Genomic DNA, 20,763 nt, shown 5'->3' with positions numbered 1-20,763 from the left:
TATGTTAATTTGTAATGGATTTTTAATGATGGTATGATGTAAATTATATTTGTGTAATGTATGTGAAGGCTGGATAATATGGGTCATGGAATGCTTTCATGGAATGGCGCATTAAAATGGAAAATAAAATGCAAGAAGAGTATGACTAGGGGATAAAATTACCTAAATGAGGGACAAATTTTTGCCACATAAATTAATGAGCAGATAATAGAATTTAGACCTAAGATTTTGCAAGAAATTAGATCTCATTTTTAGCTTTAAATCAAATGGTAAACCATCAAATTTGGAGTTGTGTGCTAAGAGTTATGCCCTTCCAAATTTGTGCTAAAATACTAGAAATTTGAAAATTTACCATATAAACAGTGTACTTTGTTGAATTTTCTGGTGTTGTTCTGGATGAAATTGAGTCCAATGATTGTTTTTCCTTTATAGAACTCTTAGCAAGCATTGAGTGAAAATTGAAACCACCTCATTTTGATTTTTCTAGAATTAGTTATAAATTTTCAAAGTTAGCCCAAATTTGGATGAACAGTGTACGGACAGAACAAAAAAGAAAGTTTTGAGACTGAAAATTTTCACTCAGAAACATTGGGAAATGCATTATAATGGTTCCAGTTGATGTATAATGGAATATTAAAGGAGGTGTGACATTAATTCCATTAGCAATGTCCTGAATTAGAATTCAAGAAAAACAAATGACTTCTCTATATAAACAACATTCCAAAAACTGCCAAAAAGTATATGAATTAAGTTCCAATCAATCCATGTTTATTTTTCTTATTTATTTTCTCAAAAAAATATTTTTTATCCATAAAATTAATGTTTAACATGTTAATTAATCCCAAAATCTAGTATAAAAATGAGAGCTTATCAGTTTCCCCCACACTTATCTTTTGCACTATGGGCAAATAATGGACAATGGAAGAAGATTAAACCTTGAACACATCATTAAAGAATCATATCACAGTAAGCTTAAGAGCAAAATACTTGAGTTCATCAATTTTACCTTGACATGACATTGATCCTAATGAATCCTTGTTAAAAGACCAAATATAACCATGCAATTTGATCAAAGGAAGGAAATAGAGGATGAGATTTCTCACATGGCAAAGTATTTCTCTCACTCTCGTTGATCAAGGTTGTTTCTCTCAAAATCATCTAGTTTAGGCTTCACCATAGGCTTGTAACCATCCTACATCTCCCCCACTTATATGCCATAAGGTCTCGTGAATCAAAGAATCTTTATGAGAGTTGTAATGTTAGAAACGCCAAATAATAAAAATGGAAATGAATGAAAATTAGCAAGTAATGAGACACTGCACAAAACTAACTACATATATCCGGATAAACAATTACTATAAGAGTACTTGAGTTAGAGTACACTAAAGTAGAATTCATCATTCAATATAGCGTCAATTACTTGTCATCATGAGTAACTCCTCCAATCTTGGCCACCTAATTACCCTTTATTTTTTTTATGTGTATTATAGATGTTTTTGGGACATTTCTTTTCTCTCTCTCTCTTTTCTTTTTTTCCTATTGTTTGTTTTTTTTTTTTGCTCTATATTTTTTCTATGTCCATATGTTTTTGTTTTCAGTAACTTTGCTGTCACCAAGTAAAAAATAAAAAGAAAAACTACATGAAACTCATCTACTCAATAAATCATAAACCTTTCCAATTCCAATTATGTGTAGTGTTCATAAGGGTGGTAATACAGGTCAACTCGTAGGTTCCGGGTTGGCCCGTGATGAGTTAGGATTAGGCAATGTTGGTTAAAAAGGCCTTGTATAATAGTCTATGGTGGGTTGGCGGGCCAACCCGCTGGCTATTATTTTCTTCTTTTCGTTTATTTTTTTTTTCATTTTTTATGATCCCCTTCCCGTTAAGCTATGTTGGCCTATTCCTCGAGTTAGTAATCTCAGGAAGGACATGCTCAAAATGGCCAAAGACGTTGTGCAAGATGAGTTAGAGAAAAGTTTTTCCTTACACAATATGAAAAATATAATGAAATTTTTATCTTTCCTTCAAACACTTGATTAAAAACACTAAACAAATAAATGATATAGGTATTTTTTCAATTTTTTAGATAGAATAGAAAATATAATAATATACATATAATGATTAATAAAATTTAAAAAAGACAAAAAAAAAAAGCAGTTTGGCAAGCTAACCCGCGGCGGATTGTGGGTTAAAAGGTGTGAGTTGAAAAGCTTTGTTTACTAGCAGGGTGACTTAGCCAACTCTAACACGTCATTTTTGATGGGTTGGGTCCAACTCATATTGCCAATTCTAAGTACTCATTAACCACTAATGGACATTAAAGAATCAATGAAGGCTTAAGTGGTTAAGCAAGGGGATTAATTGTCAATGGCTACTGTTTGGTAAAAAGGGATTTGAATAGAATGCTCATGTGGTCTTGAATTAAACATTGAGATAAGTTCTAGGTTAGCAAACTAGAGACCATCACACATAATTTAGAATGAATTATAGCCTAAAATTTCATTCCAACTAGCTTACTCATCTTTATTTACTTACCAAAATTGGATTGCATGGGCAATGAACTTAATACAAAGGTATACCTTTCACAATGCATAGTCCAAAAATTAATTGACTTAGCAAGCAAGAAGACTTGAACAAACTGCAAGACCATTCTATCAATATATTGAAAGTTTAGTCAAGTTCCACTGTAATTCCACGGAAAATCAATTCCATCTAAGAGAAAATAAGTCCAAAACAAGCTCTATTCAATGTACTCTCTCATGCCAGAGTCTAACATTATCCTCCATGGTAAAAGAAGCAAAAGATAGAATGAGCACAAAAGGAAATCAAAACATTAAAATCAAGGTCAAATCTGAATAAATTCCTTTTAAAGCTACTCTACTGGTTTGGCTCGTTCCTCCCCACACTAGAGAGTTAAATAATAAAGTTCAATAACAATCAAAGTGGATTAAAATAGACTAATGAAGGTAGGATAAGGAAAGAGACAACCTAAACTTAGGGAGGTTGATCATTCTCCTTGTAGAGCTTTAACAAATGTCTATTTACATTAAAAGTTTGCCCTCCATTCTCATTTATAATCTCAAATCACTCCAAAATCATGGGTCTTTGTCACCACATAAGGGCAATTCCATTTAGTCTTCAATTTTCTTGGGGCAAAGATGTATCTTGCTTTATATAAAAGCACTTTATCCCTAATCAGAAATTGCTTTCTTAAAATTAGCTTTTCATGCATAGCGTTTGTTCCCCCCCCCTCATAAATCCTTGAATTTTCATAAGCTTGTAACCTTATTTCTTCCAAGTTTTGCAGCTATAATAATCTACGTTCTCCAGTAGCTTCTATGTCCAGATTGCAAGGTTTCACTGCCTAATAGGAATAGTTCTCTATGTTTACTTGTAAGTGACAACTTTTTCCATAAACCATCCTATAAGGAGATATGTCTAAAGGTGTTTTGAAGGCTGTCATATATGCCCATGAAGTCTCATCAAGCCTAGAACTCCAATCTTTCCTTAATGGTTTGACAATTCTCTCTAAGATCTTCTTGATTGAGAGCAATAAGATGTAGCTATTTTGTGTCTTACACCCTCCAAGCAACTTGTTACAAAAATGAGTTCCATTTTCACTCACTTAGCTCTTGGCACCCCAAACCTTGAGAAAATGTTAGTCTTCATAAGCTTTGTAATAATGGCAGCATCATTATTTCTAGTTACTATGGTTTCAACCCAATGAGAGAGGTAATCCACTATAAGTAAGATATATGTGTGCCAAAGGAAAGAGGGAAATGGTCCCATAAAATCTACTCTCCACGATTCTAACATCACATAAAATAGTATTAGATGCTAAGGCATCTCATGCTTCTAACTTAGACTTTAAATATTTGACACTTATCACAGCTCTTATAATACTCGTAAGTGTCCCTAAAAATTATAGGCTAATATAGTCCTACTTCTGATATTTTCTTTGCTATTTTGTTAGCACTAAAATGGCCCCCACATGTGAAGGAGTGGCAGCTTGTAATAATGCTCTGGATTTCTTTAGTTGGCACACATCTCTTAATCAGTCGACCATTGCACATCTTCCAAAGTAATGGTGGATCCCATATATAGCGTTTAGCTTTAGGTTTTATCTTGTTGCCTTAAAAATGAGATATAGAAGGGGGAGTTAAACTAGAAAAATACATAATTAACAATGTGACAGTATCAAGGATCAATAATAGAAACACTAGCTACTGCAAATTTCTAAAATCATCACAAGTAAGGTTAGAATAAATTACTCTCCTTGTTTCAGTTGGTAATCTACTCAATTGGTTAGCCACTACATTCTCAGCCTGTATCTTGTCTTTTATCTCAACATCAAACTCTTGAATGAGAGGTATCCACCGTAAGAGCCTTGGTTTTGTTTGTGACTTACTATATAGAAAATTTACAACACTATGATAATTGAGAATCACCACTTTAGAGTTCAAAAGATAAGCTCTAAACTTGTCAAGTGGAAAAACAATTGGATAAAACTCATTTTCAGTTATAGTGTAATTCATTTGAGCTTTATCCAATGTTTTTAATGCATAAACAGATCACATAAGAGAGCTTACCATTTTTTTGGGCTTCTAGAATAGCACCAACAACTCCATTTGATGTATCACAAGACAACTCAAAGTCAAGATCTTAATTAGGAGAACTTAAGATAGGTGGTAAAATAGCTCTAGGCTTTATTTCATCAAAAGCCAATTTGCAAGCATCATTGAAAACAAATTCTGCATCTTTTTATAGCAACTTAGACAATGGACGAGCAATTTTACTAAAATCTTTAATAAATCTTCTATAAAATCTAGCATATCGTAAACATAATCTAAGCTCATTTAGGTTTGTGTGATAAGGTAGTGTGATATAAATTCAATTTTAGCTTTATTCATCTGTACTTCCTTCTTAGAGACCAAGTGACCTAGAATTATCCCTTTATCTATAATGAAAAGAAAATTTTCAAAATTAAGAATGAGGTTTTTCTTTAGGCACTTAGTCAAGGCTTTCTCTAAATTGGCTACACATTTATCATAACAATCCTCATATATAGTATAACCATCCATAAAAGCTTCAATTATACAACTCACACAACTCATTGTAAATTCCAAAATAGGCTAGAGAACTAAAGATTTTCCATTACAGTTAAAACAAAAACTTAGGCATGGCATCCTCCATGCAGACACAATTAAAGTAGCCATGCATGTGGAGAATTGCATAAACAAAGAAAAGAAATGATGCAGGATCCACAAGGAAGAAATGAAGAACTTGAAGGATGAAGTGAAGTGTTACGATTTTGGAAGATGAAAGAAGAAAGAAAGTAGAGATATCTAGGGTGAGAGAAATTTCAATAGTGAAGATATGAGTTGTTTCTGAACCACTGGAAAAGATGGTGATAAAACAAAGAAGGAGGCAAAGAGCTGGAGAGATGAATAAGTAAAGTGTTAAATCAAGTTACAATAGAGTTATCTTTTACATTCCTTCTCAAAATATTGATGAGTTCCCTCAAATAAACTAACTAGTTGTCCTTTTATTAACTCTAACTTTTCTAAGTCAAAATGCCTATTTCCAACTTTTCCTCATTGCATGCTTCAAAGAACTTGGCCAAAAACTGCTCTTTCTTTTGGATTTTATTGCAACAAAATACTTTACCATTTTTCAAGAATACCGTTGAATTTTATCTCTTAATTCTACCAGTAACATCCTGAATTATAATTCAAGAAAAACAAGTGATTTGTCAATATGAACAATATTCCAAAAATTGCAATCTATAGTTATTTTTCTTATTTATTTTCTCAAAACAATAGTTTTTGTCCACAAAATCAATGTTCACTTTTTAATTAATCCCAAAATCCAGTATTAAAATGGGAGCATATCAATGCATAGGAAGATTAGAAATGAATCATCAACTTTCTTTTGGTTTAATAGCTGGTCCTTAATAAATGTCCCTCCTATTAGCCTCATCCAAGGGAGAAAAGAACTTGTTGACAGGGATGAAAAAGTGGAAGAGTATGTCACACCTTCTGGAGAGTGGAATAGAGAAAAACTTGAAGTTTGGTTTCTAGACCATGTCATTGATCACACTATTTGTGTACACCCACCCTGTGAGGAGAGAGGAGAGGATAAACACTACTAGAAACGATCTGATGATAAAACTTTTTCTATTAAATCTGATTATCACTTTTGTTTTGTAGGTAACCAAGATACAGAGAAGGATGTGCAGAGACTCATTTGAAAATGGAAAGTATCTGAAAAGAATAAAGCTTTCATGTGGCTTTTTACCTACGGAAGAACACATATGATGGGTTAATCTATTGGAGAATTAGGCACTTAACTAACATTAAGAACTTTTCATACTGGCAAAGTATTCACAAGGGATACTACAAAACATGTACAAGCACACTTTAATGGAGGAATCAAATTCAATAAGGATGTGGTTCATCCTACACATACATATCATAAGCACCCTACTTTTCTATGGGACTGCAAGAAGATAAGGGCCTACAAGAGTCATCATAGTGTCTTTTTAACTATGAGGAGGTAGAACATTAGATGCATATGCTCAAAGACTGTGAGAATGCCAAACATAGATAGGAAGCAGTGGTATACCCAAATTTATGGAACAGGTTCTTCATATTAAATGGGAAGGAGAGGGTTTCTTGGAATCTAACTCATGATGCCAGACATAACTATACGACAAAGATTCCTTGGTCAACCCTTTTTGGGTATATCTATTGGGATAATTGGGTTTCCAAATGTACAAAGCTATTTAGAGAGTGCCTTGACTATGATCTGCTTGCAAAGTGTCATCCATTCTAGATAGATTACAATCATGAGCAGCAAGTTCAACGTCAACAAGAAGGATTATTTACCTTGGAGGTCAATGAGTCTGTCTAGCCTAATGGAGAAAGTGGGTGTGGTAGATTCATTCAGAATTCTCATGAGAGATGGGTTTGTGGGTTTAGTTGTAAACTCATGAACATTCCTCCTGCCATTGCGAAGCTTTTTGGAATCATGAATTGCTTATCTGTTTGCTAGTCTAAAGGACTGAAGAACATCAATACTTTGACTCATTATATTGAAGTTGCAAATCTTCTCAATAGGGGGTGTCACTTATTATTTCACCTGTTTAGAGACCTCATTGATGAAGCTAGGTTACTTGTACATAGACATTGAGTTGTTAATATTTGGCATATATAGGGATAGGGAACATCTTAGAGTAGCTGATTATTCTATCAAAACTCTCTCATAGATTAGATGACAATTTTTGTACCTTTGATCAACCCCCACCTAATATTCATGAGGCAATTGATGAAGGGGGGATAGCCTTTTTAGGTTGTGTTGTTTGGCTGTACTCAGGTTTAGTAATTAAGATTTCAGTTTCATAATAATAATAATAGTAATAGTAATAGTAATAGTAATAATGATGACAAACCCAAAAGAATGTATAAATTTTTATTAAAAGGAGAAGATGATTGAAACAACTGATTTCATGAAGATTTAAAGAGAAAAGTTCAGAGATTTGAATCTTGAAGGATAAGGCCAGGCTAGACGAGTTCTGACTGCCACACGAGAAAAAGATATTTGAAAACCATTATAAAAACTGGTAAAGCCCCCCAGAAACGGGCCTTTCCATGTGAGATGGGAATTAATTCTGGATAGTGGTTTTAATTAAAAAATGACAAAGAAATAAAAGGTCAAAACCTTCATTCATAGAGGTAAATTTTGGAGGATCTAAACCTTGAAGGATGACGATAGACAAAGTATGACTAAACTGCGAGGAATTCACAAGGGAAGAATCATGAGGTGATAAATGTGATTGTACATTGAATATTCTATCTTGTAAGTAAGAAAATTATTCTCTTGAATCTTCTACATAACTTGACTGACAATATAGTCAAGCATTTACCAGCTGAACGAAATTTCGGAGTTATACACACACACACACAAACGCACAAACCTGTGAGGAAAATTCCCATAAAATTGAACGTTTCAACCTTTTCTATTTTTCTTTGTTTTAATTAACATTTTGGTCAGCATCGTATTCGTGCTTACGTTGAGAATAATGGCGATAGACATGGGAGTATACGTTAAAAATACTCAGATTAACAAAGCATTTATAAAAGTAGTCATTAAAACAAATTACGCTTCATATGTGTGTGTGGTTTTACATATTAACTAACTCTTTCTTTTGATGTACTTATTGGGGATTTAATGTGAGCACCTCTCTCTTTATAGGAATTCAAATATTGATTTGTCATATTATGAAGGGTTAATATTTTCCGCTAAAACCCAACCATAATGTAACTATTGTCATCATATAGAGGTGGAGAAAAATTTGAAGTTAGGGCTTGTTATTCTTAAGTAAAAACCAATTTTTCGTTTTAAACACTTGCTACATAGGAATTTACTATCGTTGACCAAATATTTAAAGTTAGGCGAGTGACAGTGCTAAATTAGTTTGTTTTAAACAATATTATTAGCATAGTCAAAACTATTGCACAGGAAATTATGTATGTATGTGAATGTATATTCAAAATTCCAATGGAAAGTTCAAACGCACGCAATCTAATTAAGTTCAAAAAATATTTTTGATCGTTTGCAAGTTAATGTTATAATTTTCTAGATCTTGGTTGGTTGATTTGCTGTGAATGAGATGGTCAACGGGAACATGGTCGTGGTGGCAGTTAAAGAAAAAGAAAGAACTACAACAAAATAATTTACGAAAAATTCAAGAAAAATAATCATGAAATTAGTATTTTTCAATTCATGCATCTAATACTTGAAAATGAGAGAAGGAAGTGAACCCAAATTAAATTTTTGAAATTCAATAGAAATGACAAAAATACCCATTTGTTAATCCCATTAAAATATGTGTTATTAATCCCAAATCGAGATTTATAATTTCACAATTAGGACTTGTTATTTCTAAATGAATTGTTATCATTTTTAATTGATTCACATGTTATTTCACATGTTATGTATTAGAAAAAAGCATGCTGTTAATCCCAAGTCGAGACTTATTATTTCACAATCAGACCTTGTTATTTCCATATGAATTGTTATTCATAGAGGGGCATTATTATCATTTCCCTTAAATTTCAAAATTCTAATTTGGGTTTACTTCATTCTCTATCATTTTGAAGTATTATATGCATGAATTGAAAAGTATTAATTTCATAATTTTTTTCTGGAATTTTGCAATAATTTATATTTATGAATATTTTGAAAATTTATTGGAATGCTTTGCTTTGCTTCGCTTCAGATTTTTGGGAAACACTAGTTTCATTAAAAAAAAAATCTTAAACACCACCATCTCACAATTTTTTTATTTGTTAACTGGAGAAAGATACGTAGTTCAAAATCAATATATTAATATTAATATATGTTATAAAATAATCTATTTAAAAAAACCATAATAAATCTTCAACAAAACGGTTCATCATTTGAAACTTCATTTAAAGTATAAAATGAGCATATAATATTTAAAAAGCTTTATTATTTATAAGTTGTTCAAAACATAACACACTTTGAATTTCAAACAACACTATTCTGTAGTTTCACAAACTCCATTAAAAACATAACCATTTTGAAACAATTTTCCTAAATAAACTGATAAACATAATTTTTTTATAGTAACTTTAAGAAATAATTTTTTGTAACTAAACTATGCTAACAACAAATTCAAATTATATCATATTCATATAAGCTAAGTATATAATAATATTATCTGTGATAAAAAAGAGCAGCACCCAATCATATATCTTGTCACGGATAAAAAAACTTTCCTTAACTTATTCAAATGCAAACTATGTAGCAGAGATGGGACAATATCTCAGTAACTAAATCACTACTATCACACACACTAGTATGGGCTAGCGAGGTGTTACGGTATTTTGGCTTGGAGAGGGCATTTCTAAGGATCCATTACCTCAAGTAAGTGATTTTAACCTCTAATTTACTTTCTTTCTTGGAATTTCTGAGGATTTTTGGTGGAACCCTAGAGTTTTCTAGATTGTGATGAAATTGAGATACACAATTAATAAATCAATGATAATTTATTTAACAGTTAAGCTCACAATATCACTTATTTGACAGTTAAACTCATAATGACCATATAAATTAGATATTTCAACTAGTCTCATGCATGTAGTCGATAATATCATAAGGGATAACATATATTTTTCATCTATCCAAAAAATATAAATATCAAGATTCCATGTCATATGCAACCCGTGAACCCAAATCTACCCTTATATCCACCTTATTTTTGCCGACTGGACTCATGGGCTAAGTTCTTTCTATTTGACTGGATACTCTCACAAGCTCAACACACGAGTGATTTGGACAAGTCAAAGACCACAGAGCACTTGATAGAATCAATGTACAACTTTTTCTTGAATCAACAAAAAAAATTCTTACTAAATACATTTACAATAATGAAGCAAATGAAGAGGTTCCCCCTTGAAGAACTAGTAGGGTGTTGCAGTCCCTCGAAAAACTAGTGGGACAATAATAGCAGCCAACCATAGAACTCCGTATGGAGGCTAATACCACGTGGTAAGTATATAAATCTAACTCTAATCATCTCCTTCCCTCACCTAAACCTGATGCACAGGGTTCACAACAACACATTTATATGCATAATTAACCAGATTCTAGAATAATACCTCATAGTTATAATTATTAATTTCTATTAACACAAAAGATTTCAACTTTTTTCAAAATAGCATACCACAAGATAGTTCATACAAAACATAATCTATATATACAAAAGTTGGTTATAAAACCACCTACCAACCTCATATACAGCATGCAATAGATAGAAATTTAGTTATCTAGGTTCTTAACTAACAGTCAAATACAAATGAGGACCGCACTTGAAAATGCCATAGTAGTATTTATATTTACAAATGAAATTAAAACATTATCTCTACCATATTAGAGTAAACTACCTACAAATTTCTAGCCTTTAACTTTTCCTCTAAGACCTTCAATTGTTACTCAAAATTGTAGTTCAAAAGATTTGGAGTAAGAACATGTATATGAGGATTTAAATTCAATTATTCCTAGGTTTTCTTAACTTATATTATCGTTTAATTATTAAATTACATAATTAGAATCACCAAATTCATAACCTAAATAGAAAACCCTCAATTTATAACTTATGCTCTATCTTCAAAGAACTTGGGCAAACAGCCTTAATATGAATTAATTTATTTTTATTGTAGAAGTTTAATTGTTAATCCAACTGTTGAATTTAATATCTTAAATTTTGCAAGTCTACTCTCTAAATTTCAGGTTAATCCAACGAGTTTAAAAATGCTAATTTTATTTAGTATTCTATCTACCAAATCTGGAAAAAAAAATGTACCTAATAACTTGTAACTAAATAGCACTTTACTGAGACTATCTCAATTTTGTGTGAAAATTATTTAATTTACTCTTAACTCTCTTCTACTACCATCTATATATAGCCCCCAAAAGCTCTATCTACCCATCATTTAGTCGATGTGGGATTTTCATATTAGTATTTTATCCATCTTCTCATCATTTAGTCCATGTGAGACTTCTTAATATTATTATCTTATTCAGTTACTTATATATGTGTTTATACATATACACAAATACATATAATTTTAATTATTTTAATTGCTTATATATATTTAACCTCTATCTTTTTTTATCTTAATAAAAATTTATTTAAATCTTAGAGATATGAAAATTAGGATATTACAGATTTCTTTTCTTATTTAATTTCCAAAATTCATAAAACATATGCTCCTTGAAACTACTTTGAAATTATACAAGCTTATTTAAGATTTTGTAAAACGTATGTGTGTATAAGAAAGTGTTAAGGGACAGCTCATATGAAAGGCTTATTCCATAAATAATACAAGTCAACTTAATTGTAAAATCTGGTTTGATAAGGTCAGGAACATATTATAGCCCATAGGTCACCCTCTATCTTTCAGAGCAAGAAACTAAAAACAATTAATTATTACAAGTATGCATATCATACATTATTCTTATATATAAAAGGGAGCATATGTATCTATGATATATAAATTAATCAAAGAAGACTTGGGAAATCCCAAGCCCAGCAAAAGACCTCGAGATTTTACAGGTGCAAGGAGAAATATGGATCTTCAACTTGAAATTTCTGTGGAAGAAAATGAATTAGAAAATTGGAGAGAGAGATGCAACAGAAGAATCGAAGGCCTAAAAGCAAGAGAGGTTTCAAATAGTACCGAAGATCATCAAAGATGTTCTGAAAATAGTACTGGTGTGTTAATTTTGGAATCGCAAGAAGCTATTCAAAATAATGGGAACGTGGATCAGTTCGTTGATATGTTGGAGAATATCATATCTTCTTCTTCTCCTTCTTCATCAGTTCATTTGTCTGCTATATTCAACCAAGTCTCTCCTTCAGGTGATTCCTTGCTTCATGATGCTGTTTATTTTGGAAGAGAAGAAATTGCAGAATTGATCAGTCATCACTTTCCTCAGCTTCTCACCAAGAAAAACGTCCACGGCGATACTCCACTTCATGTTGCTGCAAGATCAAACGATAGCTCGTTTCTGATTCAAGTTATCCTCTCTGAATATGAATCAACGTGTGATGAAGAAAGGAGTATAATAACGAGAATAACTAATGAGTATGGGAATACAGCTCTTCATGAAGCAGTATATAGCAATAATCTTCAAGGGGCTGATATACTTTTTGTTGCCGATAAACAAGTTGCTCATTTATTGAATAATTCGAATATATCACCATTATATTTGGCAGTTCAGAGTTCAAATAGGAATAAAGTTGATCTTTGGTGGGATCTAGTTGATCTTTGGTTGGATGCACAAGATCTATTTCCTGAAAATATGACTCTTCCAAGGATCCATGGAATCTCTCCACTTCATGCTGCCATATCTACAAAAAATGCAGGTAAATCATATGAACAAACCATTCTTATTCATTGGTTGAGTGTTGCTTTAAATTACGGATTTGGATGCTTTTCAAACTTTTTCTCAATACATCTATCCATATATAATATTGATTATTCATATGATTTAAAGGCTAATCATTTATTATTATCTTTGAAATGCTTTTGAAAATAAGATCATAATGCCGGTTTTACTAGTGCAGAACGGTCTTTCATGTTGGTTAAAAAAAGAAAAAGAAAAACCTTTTTACATCTACATCCAAGTCGGGGTAGATAAACCGTTTATAAAGACACCCAGTATAGAAAGGTTAAAAAGAACCTTTTTTTTAATTACTTTGTACACTACATGTTTAATCCGGTGTAGGAAGTGTTTTTTACACGGGTTGAAATTAAATAGCAACCGATATAGAAAGTCAACAGTCTCACTTTTTATATATAAAAGTGCCAATGACCACATTTTTCTACACCATTCCCGCTATAACCAGCGCAACCAACTTGCTATAGAAATACGTTTTTGGACCAGGGTTTATGATAGTAATCACTACAAAAAAAATTGACTTTCAATGTCGCCGCTAAAAGACTTTTTAGGGGCGACAATTTGTCGTCGCCAAAAGGGATGTTCAGCGGCGACTCTTTTGTCATCGCTGAAAGTAATGCCTAAGAAGAATTGGCTTTACCAATGCCACGTCATCACCCTCGGCCGCCATGCCATCGTCGCCGGCCGCCACGTCATCACTAGCCACCTCCATGTCATTGCCATATCACTCCTCCCCGCCACATCATCGTCCAAATATTTTCACCTTAAATGTGTCTTCTTCAATGTTCGAACTCATGACCACGTCCTTTCATGTCCAATCTTCTTGCCGCTGAGCGAAATTGAATTTGTTTATTAATATTGTAAAATAAAATATATATTTTTATATTACACTTTTAGCGGCGACATTATAAAGTCGCCGCTGAAAGTCAGACCTTCAGCAGCGACACTGATAGTCGCCGCTGAAAGTCTACTTTCAACGGCGACCATAGAATGTCGCTGCTAAAAGTGAATCCAATGATTCTCAAAGGTATACTTTCAGCGGCGACAAAAAAAGTCGCCGCTAAAAGTCTTAGTTTCAGTGGCGACTTTTTTTGTCACCGCTGAAAGTCGTCGCCTAAAGTCTTTTTTTTGTAGTGAATTAAATAAATAATATATTTTGTTTTATGTCACAATTAGTGATCCGACACCATTAAGTCAAATGGATAATAAAATTGTGCATGGAGAAAGGTATTGATAGAAAGCTTAGAGATGATCTATATCAAATGCATTATTATAATAGGGTCAATATATAAGATGATTTTCAAAATGTCAACTTGTTGTCTTCTAAGGTGTCTTGATGATTTAATTAATTATTTGCAGAGTTATTGAAACTGATGGTGGAGAAAGAATCATATGGAAATCTAATAAACCTAAGAGATGAACAGGGAGGAACTGCAATTCATTTTGCAGCCAAAACAGGTTATGCTGAAGGCGTTCGTATACTGTTAGAGAAATCTATTTTAACAGCACAAGAATTTGATATGAAGGGTTACCTTCCTATTCATCTTGCTTCAAAACAAGGTCACATTGAGGTGGTGAAGCAATTCTGTGAAGGAAAAAAGCTTTCTCTGAGAAGTTTGATTAATAAGAAAGGTCGAAACATTCTTCATGTCGCAGCAAAGCATGGACATGAAGGCGTTGTACAATATCTTTTAAGAAACACAAAGCATGAGCAACTCGATGTGAACCTGAAAGACAGAAATGGGAACACTCCATTGCATTTGGCTGCTGAAAACTTGCATTATTCCACTGTAATGAATCTCACATTGGACAAAAGGATTGATCTGAAAGTCACGAATAATGACGGCTTAACAGCTAGAGATCTTGTTTTGTTGACAAGAGAAACCAAAAGAGGAGTTGTGCAGGTATGGTTTATGTAGTTGTTCACTCAATACAATTTACTACCCGAATCTTTAATACAAGAGTTATATAAAAAATTAAGAAAACTAGTTAAGTTAGTTATTTGTAATAAATGTATGTTTGGTTTTCCTAGAATATACTTCCTAATCATATCCATTGTAGCTACCCCTTGATGGAAATCCCCTTATTGGGTTTAATCAATAGGAATACTTCAAGGAAAGAATAATAGAATTAAGAGATAAAATAGATTAAGGTCTTATATTTATAACCAAGATAAATTAAAACTCTTGTCTGTCTTTTATATTTAGGATAGTAGGTAGTACAATCAACAATCTTACTGGCACAAAGTGCGTAGATAGCTTACAAAATGCTTGCAAATAACAATTATTCCTCCTGTCTTAAATATATAAGCTATAAACTAATTTTTAGATATTAAAAAATTTAGTTCTGTTAGTTATTTATAAAAAATATGTGTTGATTTAATATAACAACTGTAATTAATTGAAATAATTGAAGAACATATTATAAATTTGGTAGACAATAAATTGAGATCTTATATTTAAAACTAAAGCAATAAACCCACTAGCTTCTATGCATTTAAGATCCATCGGAGAAGAAGTTCTTAGGTTTGAAGTTCATATTTCGCAAATCCATGAATGGTAATGGGTAATAAGATCGTGTAGTTAGCTTCAAACCTCATCAAACTGCACAAAAGAAAAAAAAAACCGCCTAAACTATGATCACACACACACACACTCACAAAACACACATCTTATATCTTCCAATTACTTCTAGTATCATTCTTTTATTTCATGTTTCTTTGCATAGGAGATAACAAACATGGTGTTGAAGTTAGCTGGTGCCAAAGAAAGCGATAAAGCCAAAGATTTACTTAAACGGCGAGAACCAATAATGAAACCGGATGATGTGACAAAGAATAAAACGAACACACTAATGATAATGGCGATACTAATAGTAGCAGTGACATTCATAGCTGGATTCACAGTACCCGGAGGTGTTTATAGCTCTGAAGATCCAAACCCAAATAAAAGAGGGACAGCAATTTTGGCTCAAAAACCAATGTTCAAGATATTTGCTCTTTTCAACATGGTAGCTATGTACAGTTCCATATTTGGATCTTTCTTTCTCTTGTGGGCACAGATTGGCAACTTCTTCTTGTCTCCTTCAAGTTCCTTCATCAGTTCTGCAATTTTCATGGTGGGTTTAGCTTTATTGTCAATGACTTTCTCATTCATGGCTGCTTTCAGTCTAGTTGTGACCCATGTCTCATGGATCTCATCTCTCACAATATTCATTGGGATCAGTTCGTTCTGTGGCATATTAATATTGTCAAATGCGAGTAGGAGTATTTTAGTTGTATGCATCATATCAAGGTATCGTGACGAGATTTTTAAGGTTTTCTTGTGTGTTATAGGCGCTCTTTCAGCTGTTACCTTGCTAGCTATCGTAGTTTCAGGGCCAATTATGTTGCTGTTGTATCTTCTTAAAGTGGTACACTAAAGTGTTAAAGATATCCCTAATATTTTAGTTTTGAAGCTTTATTGATATAAGGATCTTGATATGGTGAGCAATCTGTAAGTACTTTTGTAAAGATTTTTTTAGTTTGAAAGCATTTCTTGACCCTAGTAAACTCCAGAACCAATTCACTTACTGAAGTTTTGTTTTATCAAAAAAAAAAAAAAAGCTAGTTGTTGTATTCTTAATTTTATGGGTGTAATTGTGAAGTTTGGGAAATAAAGGGAGGCCTCTTGAACTTCTGTTTGAATCTAGTAATCTTTGTATACATATGCGGGCGCACTTTGATCCTTTTAATTTCCTATAATATTTTATTTTAGTCTCTTAATTTTATAAAGCATCTATACTCTTAGGTTTTTAACCTTAATGTTGCAAAGAAAAAATGTTAACATTGAAATTTTAAATATTTGTAACAATAAGTATTGATGAAACAATTATCAAATGTTAACATATTAAGTTGAATTTCCAAAATAACAATCATTGTGACAAAAATAATGATCATTTGAGACTAATAGTATCAATTATTTAATGTTAGGGGATTGAAAAAAATATTTTTTAAAATTAAAAGATCAAAGTAAAATCATACATAAAATTAAATTATCAAAAGTATATTTTTACCAAAAGTTTAATGAGATGAGTTGGATCATGAGGGCTCATCAAAATCAAAATACACTACAAGAAATTGTAGAAGTAGCAGCGGAACCTTTCTAGCGGTTAAAGAAAACCGCTAGAAATTTCAGATATTTCTAGCGGTTCCTACAAAAACCGCTGCAAAATACAGACGGTTTGACCATTAAACGCACATTTCTAGCGGTTACCCCCTAACCGCTAGAAAATTAGAGCTAGAAAACTCCCCGGGCTTTGGCGGGAACTTGGCGCCAAATTTGTAGCGTTTACTTTCTAGCGGTTCAGGCTAATAAACCGCTAGACACTGAAAAATTCTAGCGGTTGATGCATGAAGCGCTAGAAATTTTTTTCATTCCCCGAGGAGTTTAGAAATTTCTAGCGGTTCACGGCCGAACCGCTAGAGATTTCTAGCGGTTCGGCCGCGAACCGCTAGAAATTCCCAACGGTCATATGACCGTTGGGAATTTCTAGCGGTTAGGCACAAAACCGCTAGAAATTTCTAGCGGTTTTGTGCCTAACCGCTAGAAAGTTTCGGTCTATATATACCCCCCCACACTCTCACTTCTTCAATCGTTCTGGAAGCGAAGCTCTGCTGAATTTTCTTCACAAACATATTTGAGTTCTGATTCAGTTGCAGATCCTTATTTTCAGGTAAAAATAGTAATTTATTGATAAATAATTTTTATTTTATGTTTTATTTTATTAATTTTATTATGTTATAGCTTATAAATTAATTTTTTTTATTTCATTTATAAATAATTACTATTTGTTGTTATTAGGATGCCTCGTCGACATGGGAAAGACCCAGTTGATCCTGAGAGAGCTGGACCCAGTGAGGTTCATCATGATGCTGATGAGCCATTTCCCAGCATTCATGACTACGATCTGAGCGAGGAGGATATCCTCAGTTTTATGGAGCAGGATGGTATTGAGCGGACTGAGGAGGCTCATTTTACTGGGGATGAGCAACCCCATGCTGATGCTGCTGACGAGGAGGAGGAGGAGGAGGAGCAGCAGGATCAGGGGAATGAGTATCCCCAGGCTGCACAGCGTCCTGCTCCGAGACGTCAGGCTGGTTATGAGGTGGAATTTGTCGGTAAGTATTTATTTTAACTTTTTAAAGTTTTGATCAGTATTTAATTTATATAGAAATTATATTAATTTATTGATATATAATTTATTTCTTAATTAAATTTTGTAGACACTGAGGGGAACAGGTCCTATCGGAGGCTGACAGCCAGAGAGCTGTCTATGATGACGGGCGGACGAGTGGTTGTGCCGCTCAATGAGTTGGGCCAACCGACGAAGAAAGGTGGCCAGTTGTACAACAAGTACGTGCGCCTCCTTGGTCAGCAGTGGACGCTGTTCCCCATCTACGTGCAGGACTGGAAGAAGATCACCTCAGACAAGAAGCAGCAAGGCTGGGAAATAATGAAGGTAATATAAAATTGTTATTTATAATTTTTTTTAATTTAAATAAATGATTATATATTTTGTTTTCAAATAATTTAATTGTTTGATTATAATTTTTTATTTATTTAATTTGTTTGTTATTTATAATATTTTTAAAAGTAGTTAAATGAATATATATTTTTAATTTAAATTATTTAAAAGTAGTTAAATGAAAATAATTTGTTATTGATTTCATTAATTTATTACTTATAATAATTTTAAATTTAGTTGAGTAAAAATATTTTTTTATTTAAATTACTTAATTGTTTAATTATTATTAAACTTTGATTAATTTATATTTTATTTATAATATTGTTAAATTAGTTAAAAACTAATTATTTGTTTTTAATTATTGAAATTGCTTAATTATTTGTTTATAATTTGTTATTTAGTTAATTTATTATTTTAATCATAGAGTAAATTTATTCTGGGGGAGGAGTTGAGGGCTGACACGATCAAGAGGCTGGGGATGGCATGGAAGAACAGGAGGGCCGACCTGTGGAGGGAGAAGAAAGGTGACGGGACGAGGCCCCTCCAGGAGATACTGGCAGATGTACCTGGTGGAGTCCCGGACCAAGACTGGTCCACTTACGTCTATTTTAGGATGACGGCTGACCAGATGGTATGATAATATTGTATTAATTATAATTTCTTTATTTTTTATCCGACTTGACTCATTTAATTTAATTTTTTTACATTTTGCTTCAGGCTCTTTCTAGGAGAAATGCTAGGAGCGTCAGGCATCAGACGATACGTCATAGGGCTGGATCCAGGAGCTTTGCGATCACTTATGACGAGATTGTGAGTACTTGAAATAAATTTATTAAATATGTAGATGTATTTAATTTGTAACTAATTATTTCTTTGATTTCATTTACAGATAGAAAAGACGCAGCAGGAGCGGGGATACACGCCCACTTATGGCGAGATGTGGCCGATGGTGTATAGACCCCGAGACGGGCGTGCGTCGGATGAGGTTGAGGAGATAGCGGTAAGTAATAAATTAAATATTAATATAATATCACAGTGTAGATATCATTATATTATAATTAACTTCTTTATATTAATTTTGGTAGGCACGGATGACTCAGGTCGATTCCGAGTTGCGTGAGTCTCAGGGGTCTGCCTTGGATCCCACCGCCTCACTTTTAGCGGGTCTTGGCCGGCCGCAGCACCCTGGTCGAGTTAGCGGGCTTGGACTTGGACCTACACCGACTAGGCTGCCCCGCTCAAGTGGCGCTGGCCCTTCATATACTGCTGGGAGCTCTCATGCGAGTGCGAAGCGGCCGGGTTCCTCATCTTCAGAGGAATTGCGAGAGGAGCTCAGACAAGAGTTCGAGGCCAGGATCGTGGAGCGTGATCGTCAGTTCCAGGAGCGTGATCGTCAGCTCCAGACGCAGCTTGACCAGCTCTTGGCAGCTGCTACGGCTCTGCGTCATGTGGTGGTCAGTATAGCTCCAAACATCTCGGTTCCTGACATCCCCGACCTACACATGCCACCAGTCCCGCCCCTACCCGCCATCCGCCAGTCCAGTCCCAGCAGGTTGAGCGGCCTGCCCACCGTCAGCCGGAGGATTCAGCAGAGGATGATCCCGATGATGCTGCTTCTGCCCCCCACCCATGATTTGCTTTCATTGTATCGGATTTTATTAGAATCTTAATTTTACGGTTTTATATATTATTTAGATATTTATCTAAATTTTATATTTATTTGTTTCCTTTATTGATTTATTTCTATAATTTTATTTATGTCAAGTACTAATTAATATTGAAATATTTATTTATTTATTACAACATCAACATTACAATTTATTAAACACGTTAAACATATTAATTACTCGAAATAATTCTATAATCATTTATTAATTTAATAAATATTTTTAAAACTGTAGAATTTTCTAGCGGTTCTGGTGAACCGCTAGAAAATTTAGAATTTTCTAGCGGTTCTAGTGAACCGCTAGAAAATTCTAAATTTTCTAGCGGTTCACCAGAACGGCTAGAAAATTCTCAAATTTGACCGAATTTTCTAGCGGTTATAAAACCGCTAGAAAATTCAAAACAGATGGAGAGAAAATTCCCGTTAAACCGCTAGAAATTTCTATCGGTTTGTAACCGATATTTAGAATTTCTAGCGGTTAATAACCGCTGGAAATTGAAATTTTCCGTTAAAACCGCTACAAATTTGTAGCGGTTTTGTAACCGCTACAAAAAAATGACCGTTCCTCCACCCTCCTTTATAAGCTGAAGCACTTCAACTG

General features: G+C 33.3%; 1 protein-coding gene across 1 annotated transcript; it reads left to right on the top strand.

Annotated features, from left to right (window-relative positions):
* The first annotated feature begins 12,147 nt into the window (after positions 1-12,147).
* LOC114758303 (protein ACCELERATED CELL DEATH 6-like) lies at positions 12,148-16,598 on the top strand. The gene is made up of 3 exons (XM_028947335.1): positions 12,148-12,956; positions 14,351-14,895; positions 15,719-16,598. Exons 1-3 carry the CDS (start codon positions 12,158-12,160, stop codon positions 16,409-16,411), a joined length of 2,037 nt encoding a protein of 678 aa, XP_028803168.1. The 5' UTR covers positions 12,148-12,157; the 3' UTR covers positions 16,412-16,598.
* The last annotated feature ends 4,165 nt before the right edge of the window (positions 16,599-20,763 follow it).

The sequence above is a fragment of the Neltuma alba genome, unplaced genomic scaffold (assembly GCF_004799145.2).
Source record: "Neltuma alba isolate B1F8T4 unplaced genomic scaffold, ASM479914v2 tig00010684_pilon, whole genome shotgun sequence".
Lineage (NCBI taxonomy): Eukaryota > Viridiplantae > Streptophyta > Magnoliopsida > Fabales > Fabaceae > Neltuma > Neltuma alba.
This window is presented reverse-complemented; position numbering and strand designations above follow the sequence as displayed.